This window comes from Ammodytes marinus (genome assembly GCF_949987685.1).
Source record: "Ammodytes marinus genome assembly, chromosome: 9".
Taxonomy (NCBI): Eukaryota; Metazoa; Chordata; class Actinopteri; order Uranoscopiformes; family Ammodytidae; genus Ammodytes; species Ammodytes marinus.
Window position 1 is genome coordinate 30,838,496 of NC_137213.1, and position 10,000 is coordinate 30,848,495.

The following is a 10,000-nucleotide window of genomic DNA, read 5'->3' on the forward strand; positions in this document are numbered from 1 at the left end:
TGCATGTCACTCCCCTCTCTGCCCCATTTCAAACTCTGTCTCTACACTATCAATAAAGCATAGAAATGCCAAAAAAAATATCTTAAAAAAAAAAAAAATAATCTAGTTAGGATGCAGTATGCTATTATAAGAACATACTTTTACTTATTTATTTCATCCTAACATGGCGCCTTGATCTTGCCTCTTGCTTTTATATCCGTCGCATCCCTGTTTGTTTTCATATGGAGGCTCCGTCGATGTGACGTCACTTCAGGTGTGCCCTAAAACTCTTCTGTACTTTAGTATGTAGTGTAGTAAAGAGAAATAGTATGTGATTTGGAACACAGGGATCATTTTCTTCAGTCTCATCCTGTGTTCCGAATCGCATACTTTCTACTATATAGTATGGTGGAAAGAAGATTTAGGATGTCCCGATTCTTGTGGCCAGATTTAGGATGGTTAGAAGTACCCGGATGTCCTACTTCATCCGGCCAAGATTGTTAGTGTTGAAAACAGCATCCTATTTGGGCGATTCTGACCCACAATCTGGTGCGCACGTGAAGTGACGGCACATCAACAAAGCCTCCATATGAAAACAAACGGGGATGAGACGGATATAAAAGCAAGAGGCAAGATCAAGGAGCAATGTTATGATGAAATAAAAGAGTAAAAGTATGTCCCAATAGTATGCCTACTGCATCCTAACTAGATTCTTTTTATCGTCGGATGTAGTATGTAGAATAGAAAAAAGAAAGAGGAGGAGATTTGGAACGCAGGGATCTTTTTCTTCTTCTTCTTCATTCTTCTTCATCAGAAACAAAATGGAGCCTCAGTTTCAGTCTCAGTTTCTATAAACATTCACCGGCAGCAGAATCGTCTCACGAGGCAGAAAGCGATCTCATTGGTCGAGCTAAACAGGAAGTGGACAAATTGTAAAACCCAAAACTTTGAAATTGTATAAATTACTTTTTAAAGAATGTGTGATGTCACCCAGGACAGTTAGTGCTTAGTTTATGTTTATTAAGCATTTACTAAGCATGTATTAACAGTTACGTAACGCTTAGTAAATGCTTATTATTAAGCCTTAATTAAACATTAACTAAACAGTTAATTAATGTGCCCTTATTGTTAAGTGTAACCAAAACCTTTGTATAACTTAACCCTCCATTCTTTCTCTTCAGGACAGTTCAGTCAATATTACACACTATATTACACACTGCACCTTTACTATTTGCATTTTATCTTAGCTGGACCCAATGAAGTTTAACTCAACCATTTCCTTTCTAACTGTGTGTTTGTGTGTGTGTATGTGTGTGTTTACTTGTGACTGCCTGTCTGTCTGTCTGTCTGTCTGTCTGTCTGTCTGCCTGTCTGTCTGTCTGGCTGTCTGTCTGTCTGTCTGTCTGTCTGTCTGTCTGTCTGTCTGTCTGTCTGTCTGTCTGTCTGTCTGTCTGTCTGCCTGTCTGTCTGTCTGTCTGTCTGTCTGTCTGTCTGTCTGTCTGTCTGTCTGTCTGTGGTAAAGCAGAGATTTTGTTCAACTTTCCTTTTTAAATGCACCTCTCTGCCTCTGAGACGATCCTTATACATGTATCTTAAAACCCCTCCATTGTTATTCTCTCTTCATGACAGTTCAGTCAATGTTACACACTGCACCTTTAATATTTGCATTTGCTTTTTCTGTGTGTGTGTGTGTGTGTGTGTGTGTGTGTGTGTGTGTTTGTGCTTGTGTCTGTCTGTCTGTCTGTCTGTCTGTCTGTCTGTCTGTCTGCCTGTCTGTCTGCCTGCTTTCTGCCTCTGAGCCCATCTTTTATACAGCTTAAAACACCCTCCATTGTTATTCTCTCTCTCTTCATGACAGTTCAGTTTTACCATCAGCTGTTTCAGTGTGATGCCCTCCCCCTCCCCTTTCCCCTCCCCTTTCCCCTCCCCCTCCCCCTACCCTCTCCCCCGACCCCCCTACCCCTCCATTCCCACTCCCACCCCCCGATTCGGACCCTCCCGGAGCCAGCAACGTCCGCCTGTTATAATGATGGTGTCCCTTCAACATGATCCCCGAATTATTGTTCTCGTTCAATATCTGCTTCTGCTTCTGTCTGTTGAGCGATTGCACCAAGCCGAGAACAACGGCAGCCAGGGAATACTGTCCGGTGATTTTCCGCGGCTGCATGATGAGCGGGTTGGGCTCCGATCGCCCGTGCAAAAAGTGCGTGCGTATTTTCCCCTCCTGTTCGCTGATTCCCTTGACGTAGATTTCCCCGCGGTAGTCGAAGGCGAAACCTTGCTCTTTCAGGATGAGGTAAGTGTCCTCGGGAACCTGTATCTTGCCGCTGACACCCGTACTGTCCATTCTGCTGGAGAGATTCACCGTCTTTCCCCAGATGTCGTATTGGGGCTTTTTGGCTCCGATGACGCCGGCTACTACCGAACCGTGGGCCATACCTGGGTAGAGATAGAAGATAGAGACAGAGATAGAAAGAGGATGATTTAGATTATAATTATGATTCATTTTGTCATGGTCTGTCTTTGTCTTGTCTTGTTTTGGTGTTTCCTGTTTTATTTTGGTATGTCTGTCTTGTTCCTCCCCATGTCCTGTCAAGTTTCCCTCCTGTGTGATTACTGCTCCCTCCCCTAATGTGTTTCACCTGTCCCTCGTTGTCTACCCTGTCTTGTGTGTGTGTATCACTCCCAGTGTTTCTTTGTTCCCTGTCCGAGCATTGTACTTGTTGGTGAGTCTGTCCTGTGTATGGTCCATGTGCAGGGCTGTACGCTTATTTTTTCAGGTGGTAGCACTGGTGCTTAGTGATGGGTCGATGAGGCCTCGTGAAGCGTTTCGACACATTACCAAACTGTATTGATACTGTGTCGGTACTGTGTCACTGTGCTGCTCCATACTGACATCTGCTGGATCTTTAAAATCATTACCGACAACCCAACGACAGACTCAACTGATTTAATGACCATGATAGGCTATACAATAATATAATTTAACTTATTGTATTTTATATTGTATTATTTCATATCTTAATCAAAGTTTGAATATCTTTGATATTGTAGTGAAAGTTGGGGTGTTGAGTTCTGATAGATCAAGTGGGAACTGGGAAGAACCATATGAAATTACAAGGAAATAAAAACAAATACCTTATTTGCGGATATAAGATCAGAATGGTCCCGCACGGCGGAAACTTTTATTTTTCTCTCTGGCTCCATTATGGCTTGCAGACAAGGTTTTCGTTTGAAATGATGCGTGATTGTTTTGGCACAGAAGCATCCCGTTCACAGATACGCTTCCTTTTAAACACAGTTTGGCGCGCCCGGCGAGCCGCATCGACAAACGATACTGCCACTGTATCGTCACGTGACTTTCTTAAAGCGATACGCGCACCGACACGGGGCTTCGCTCTATGAGCTCGACACATGCGCCGACGCATCGGTGTTGCCCGACCCATCACTACTGGTGCTAGCAAGCAAAAAAATTCAGTAGCACAAAAATAAATTTGGTAGCACACAAAGTAGGCTATGATTGAAAACTTGCATAACCTTAACCCTTGCATTTTGCTCTAATTACCTTTGAGCATGTCATCCTGGTCTCATTTGAGATTCACAATTAATATGATATCCTAGTGGGTGCAGTAATAATTGTAGAAAAATTAATAGGGGTGCACTGATTGCGATTTAGAAAAAAGAATCTAACCTGCCAATTGCAATTTTTTGCTGATTCAGAATTATTATTATAATGTCCTTCTGTTAATTAAAACCAAACTTTAAAACATTAAACATAGCCTATTAAATTAATAAGTATACATATTGGTACAATTTAGGATAAATTAAATAGGTTGTTGTGAATGTGTTGGGAGTAGCTTTTCAGTGGCTTATTTAAAACTTTGTAAATAGACTAGGCTACTGTTGACTGCTCTCTGCAGCTGAAGGAGTTGCCTTTCAAGCTAGAAAAAAGCGCTAACTTCCTGTTCTTACCGGCTTCAAAATAAAAGTCAACTAACGTTTGGCTAATAACAGGCTTTTAATGTGAAGGCGCACAGGAAATGCTCTGTTTGTACACGAGCTAACTTAACTGCGGTAATGTGCCGTCTCCTTCCGGTAATTGCCGTTGGTGAAGTTTTTATACCTAGAATCGCTGCACCCGCACAGATCCCGAGCACACATCTTTCACCAGCCAAAGTGGAGGGTGGACTCAATAACTTACTTGCCTAAGACTCATTTACCCGCAGTGTTAATGTAGAGCCCTCTAAGCAGTGTTGTGCATCTCTCCTCTGTGTTTCAAAGAGACAGCATCTGCTCATTATCAACCTGTCGCACGAGTGCTAATGAGTTCGTATTCATCATCGCACGTGATCAATTTCAGTAGCAAATGCGATCAAAACTGTCGCACTGTACAGCCCTGTCCATGTGCCTTTTTGCGTTTCTGGAGTTTTTGTGTTTTTTGGACAATAAATTACCCTCACTTGAAACTTTCTGCATTTGGGTCCTGCTTGCTTGTCTGCCTGTCCTCACCGTAACAATGTTTTTGTTTATAGGCGCCTTTCAAAGCACCTAAGGACACCGTTTAGACATTTAAAACTTTTAAAAAGCAGTAGTGAGCAATATAGAATAAAAACAACAGAAATAAGTCGACATACCCGGATAAAAGACAGAGATAGTAAAGGGGAATATTTGTTATAATCATCCTACAGTGCCTTGCAAAAGTATTTTTTTTTAACCTTTATCTCTACAGGTAAATCCTATTGAGACCGAAGACTCTTTTGCAAGGGAGACCTGTTTTCCTTTCCCACGTTACCATTCACACACACATTCATAAACCGATAGCAGGCTAACTATCGACATTCACACGAGGCAAGGTGGGTGAAGTGTCTTGCCCAAGGACACAACAACTATGACACAAGTGGCAGGGCGGGGATCGAACCTCCAACCCTTTGATCATCGGCCGACCCGCTCTACCACCTGAGCCTCATTCATACCCCTTGAACTTTTCCACATTTTGTCACATTACAATAGGTAGCCATAATCTATATATATTCCGGGCCATACCTGGATAGAGATATAGATAGAAAGGGGTCATTTAGATAATAATTGTGATTATTTTTTTATTTATAGGCATTTTTCAAAGCACCTAAGTTGAATGGAGTCCACTTATAAAGCTCTTTTCCCTGGTTTTTCACAGACCCAAAGTGCTTTACATTGTTTTGTACACATTCACCCAATCACACACACATGCATACACCGATAGCAGCAGCAGCAGCTACCACGCAGGGGTGCGTAATTTTTATTTTATAGGCACCTTTCAAAGCCCCCAAGTTAAATTAGTCGAGTTAAGTCTTTATTTGTCAATGAACGCACATGGAAGGTAAGTCACACACAGTAATTAAAAAGTCGTTTTCGCTACACTACCAAACATGGAAAAAGATAAAGATAGAAAGAGATAATTTTTATATATACAATAAAATATATTTATTGACATTTATTTGTTATCTTTTTTCTAACACACACAAACACACACCTGTGCCATCGCAACAAGGACACAAACCACAGAGGAAATGTACTGCGTGTGTCTCTTACCGATCCTGAGCTCGAAGTTGTTGAAGGAGTGTTTGTTGATTTCCTGGATGCTTTCGTTGAGTGCGATGGCGAAGTCGGCCAGAGCACAGAGATGACCCCACTTATCCTCACACTGCTGCAGAGGGAGGGAGGGAGGGAGGGAGAGAGGGAGAGAGAGGGAGGGAGGGAGGGAGGGAGAGAGAGAGAGGAAGGGAGGGAGGGAGAGGGAGGGAGGGAGGGAGGGAGAGAGAGGGAGAGAGAGAGAGGGAGGGAGGGAGGGAAGGAGGGAGGTAGGGAGAGAGGGAAGGAGGGAGGGACAGGGGGAGAAAACCATGGTAAAATCATTGCACTTTTTACATCACATCACAATACATTGTACAGAGAATATATGGATTAAGAGTAGCGAATATAACAAATATTTAATTTTTTTTAATTTAATAAATATTTTTATTTTTTATTTTTTTACTATAGTGTATACTTCTTCCTGCTCCTTTTCAGGCATATCTCAGCAATACAGATAATTTTTTTTCTTTTCTTTTTCTTTTTTTGTGAAAACATAATTTTTGTTTATTGTATTTCCATGCTTTTCATTTTGTTTTGTATGTTTGATATGTCTGAAATAAATTGAATCAAATCAAATCAAATCAAAACATTACATTACGTTTTATTTATATGTAAAACATCACCTTAGTCCAACACAGACCAAAAGGTTGCAGCAACAAGTCTTTTTTTGGCTTCAAAAGAAAAACGAGATTTGTTTCTAAATTAAAAACCTAATTGTATCTTTAGTTTTTTTCAGAAGCTGCTGGACATGAGGTTTAAAAGAGAGAGCATCATCAATTATAATTCCCAGATATTTATATTGAGACACAGATTCTTTTCTTTCTTTTTTTTTAACCTTTATTTCTACAGGTAAATTCCATTGAGTCCGAAGACTCTTCTTCAAGGGAGACCTGTTTTCCTTTCCCACGTTACCATTCACACACACATTCATACACCGATAGCAGGCTAACTATCGACATTCACACGAGGCAAGGTGGGTGAAGTGTCTTGCCCAAGGACACAACAACTATGACACAAGTGGCAGGGCGGGGATCGAACCTCCAACCCTTTGATCATCGGCCGACCCGCTCTACCAACTGAGCCACAGTCGCCCTCAATGACAGAGCCCTGCAAAGTGGTGATAGGAGGGAGGTCCGAGGGCTTTGATTTAGCTTTTGTGAACAGCATGAGCTTTGTCTTGTCTGTTAGCTGACGCTTTTATCCAAAGAGACTTCCATTAAGGTCATTCAACCATGAAGGTACAAACTCAGAACAACAAGAATCAGGTCAGTACTATGGCTTCAGATAAACCAAACCACAGAGTGCCATATGTAAGTGCTACAAGGAGGTGAATCGGAGAAGATAAGTGCTAAAATCTTTTGTGATACAAGCGTGAACATTGGCATGAGCAGTCTCCATTGTCAATTTATTTTTATTTTTATGAAAAGACCCAATACATTTTTTTTTTTTTAAGATTATTTATTGGGCATTTTCAAGCTTTATTAGACAGTACAGAGTTGAAATGGGGAGACAGAGAGAGAGAGAGAGAGAGAGAGAGAGAGAGAGAGAGAGAGGGGGGGGGGATGACCTGCAGTAAAGGTCCACGGGTCGGATTTCAACCTGCGACCACTGCAACGAAGGCCGGAGACAATATGGTACACGCTCTATCCACTACACCACCGGAGCACCCCGACCTAATACATTTCTATGAGAAATTTTCAAATTCACAATTTCAAATGTCTCGGACAATGTTCTTGCCCAGTGACCCATGGAGACTCATGCTCATGTTCACGCTTGTATCATCAACTGGAAGAGTCTGATGAAATTAAGCTCTTAGCCGCTCCACACTAGTGTAACAAGTGCCTCTTTTTTTGTGTGTATTTGTGAGTATGATCTTCCCAGTCAAAGTGCAGTCTGAGAAGTATTGTGCCCCATTTCATCTCTGTCTCTCCAAACTGTCAATAAAGTATGAAAATGCCCAAAAATGCTAACTGCTATACAGTAAATTTTGAAGTGTTAAAATAACACTAAAAGAGTTAAATTTAACACTATTTCCGAGTGTATTTGGTCCCACTCAGAATTGGAGTTAAATTAACTATTTTCAAAGTGTTAACATTTTAGAGTTAAATTAACTCAAAATAGAGTTAAAAATACACTGTATAGTGTTATTTAAAGCCTTATAGAGTACTTTCAACACCCCGTTTTTAACTACCGAAATTGACACCAACACTAGGAGGCATTCTACTCCAGCTGTTGTTATATTAACTCAGATAGAGTTAATGGAGTTTAACACTACATATTTAACACTGGGGAATTTACTGTGTATAGACACAAAATGTAGCATACCAAAGCACTAAAACATGTGTCAAATGTTTTCAAACGTGTCTGTAATTGTTCAGACCCACAATAATCAAAAAACCTTGATCATGGACATTTTACTTTGAAAGGCAAAGGTTTTTTGAGCGTGACTGTGCTTATATCTTATTCCTTGTGTCTCCCTTCTTTACAGGATGAGTCAAATGGATGGCTCTTCTTAAATATGTGGTCACATTTCCAATTTCTTCTATGGTTTTCTAGAAACAAGGGGTGGCACAACTTCCCCACTGGCACAACTTAGGCCACTCTCCCCTATGATGTTCGACCATGAAAACCTGTGTTATCTCTCCTCTCACCTGCTTCTCTGGGGACAGACCTGACACCACCATGTAGGTGCTGCCGATGGTTTTGATCTTCTCGATGTCCTGGAATCGCTCTTCACCCAGAAGCTGAGAGGAGAAAGACAGGGACAGGGGTTAAGCATCAGTGTATAATCAGTGTATTATCAGTGTGTATTGTGCCTGTTTACAGAGCCTAGGCTGTGTATTAAAGACCTACTTCACCGGTTGGAATATGAAGGTGTATTGAACTCGGAGATCCTATGAAGTATAAATGTGCAATTTTTTTTTAAAATCGGATCATCCTAGCCTGAGAAAAGGCAGAAAGAGTGTTTTTATGGTCTCACTGTCTAACCCTACATTTCTCTTTCTGTGACATCACACATGGTAACATGTAGGGTTAGACAGTGAGACCATAAAACACTCTTTCTGCCTTTTCTCAGGCTAGGATGATCCGATTTAATCTTTTTTTGCACATTTATACTTCATAGGATCTCCGAGTTCAATACACTTCATATTCCAACCGGTGAAGTAGGCCTTTAACACTGGATTTTTTTTTTCAGCGCACACAAAGTACGTACAGGTAGCATATCATGAGGAGATATTCACAAATGTATTTATTTTATTTATTATTTTAATTTATTTTATATATATTTATTCCTGACGAAAAAGACTAAAAATATAGAAGCATTTTGACAAGGTGTTGAGTTTTTTCTGAATTTGAATCGATCGATCCTGAAATGTTCTGGGTTCCATTCAGTGCTCTGTACGTTACACTATTCATACTCAGTCTGCACATTGTCATGCCCTTATAATGTACATGTTCAATTTCCTCAGTTTGTTAAGAAAAACACAGGGAGAATTTTTCAGCATCAGTGTGTATTGTGCCCGTTTACAGAGCCTAGGCATCAGTGTGTATTGTGCCCGTTTACAGAGCCTAGGCATCAGTGTGTATTGTGCCCGTTTACAGAGCCTAGGCATCAGTTGTATATTGCTGATAAATTCCTTCGTGATTTTCTCTACTTATGACATCTATTGCAGTATGTCCGTCCTGGGAGAGGGATCCCTTACTCTGTCGACTCTCCCTGAGATTTCTTCAATTTTTTTTTTTAATCCCGGTAAAGGGTTTTTACTGGGAGTTTTTTCTCAGCCGAGCTAAGGGTGTAAGGGCAGGGTGTCATATTGTATCATATTGTATCATATTGTATGGAATGTAAAGCCCACTGAGACAAATGTATTTGTGATTTTGGGCTGTACAAATAAAACTGATTTGATTTGATTTGATTTGATCTTATTTTATCTCATCAGAGACAAATGTAATTTATATTCCTCTGTATGTTTGGCTCATATTCTAGAAATTGACAATTTATTTATTTTAATGTTTATTTCACAGGGACAATACATACAACATTGCCACAAAAAAATGGGAAAATGTGATGCATATAAGACGTCTAGCTTCAGCTAATTTGCAGTCTTTGTCCCTGGGTCAGGCTTTTTAATACAATCAAAGATACTAAATACAATCAATGCAGTGATAGAGATACATTGACAATAAAGTTGACTTGACTTGACTCTAAATTTAAAAACAATGGATGACACGGTCCACCTCACTGTTTAAAAGTTTATCCCGAGTGGAAATGGTAAATGGTAAATGGTCTCCACTTATAAAGCTCTTTTCCCTGGTTTTTCACAGACTCAAAGCGCTTTACATTGTTTTGTACACATTCACCCATTCACACATCACACATTCATACACCGATAGCAGCAGCAGCTAC

The 10,000-nt window shown here is 40.5% G+C and overlaps 1 protein-coding gene across 1 annotated transcript in view; it reads right to left on the reverse strand.

Annotated features, from left to right (window-relative positions):
* Nucleotides 1–10,000, reverse strand: part of LOC307255473 (adenylate cyclase type 8-like) — a gene marked incomplete at both ends in the record, with an annotated part of 41,135 nt that overhangs the window by 12,431 nt on the left and 18,704 nt on the right. Inside the window, 3 exons of the mRNA XM_080034157.1 lie at nt 1,919–2,418; nt 5,551–5,665; nt 8,244–8,336. Coding sequence (XP_079890283.1) covers nt 1,919–2,418; nt 5,551–5,665; nt 8,244–8,336 — 708 coding nt within the window. The remainder of the gene's footprint in view (nt 1–1,918; nt 2,419–5,550; nt 5,666–8,243; nt 8,337–10,000) is intronic.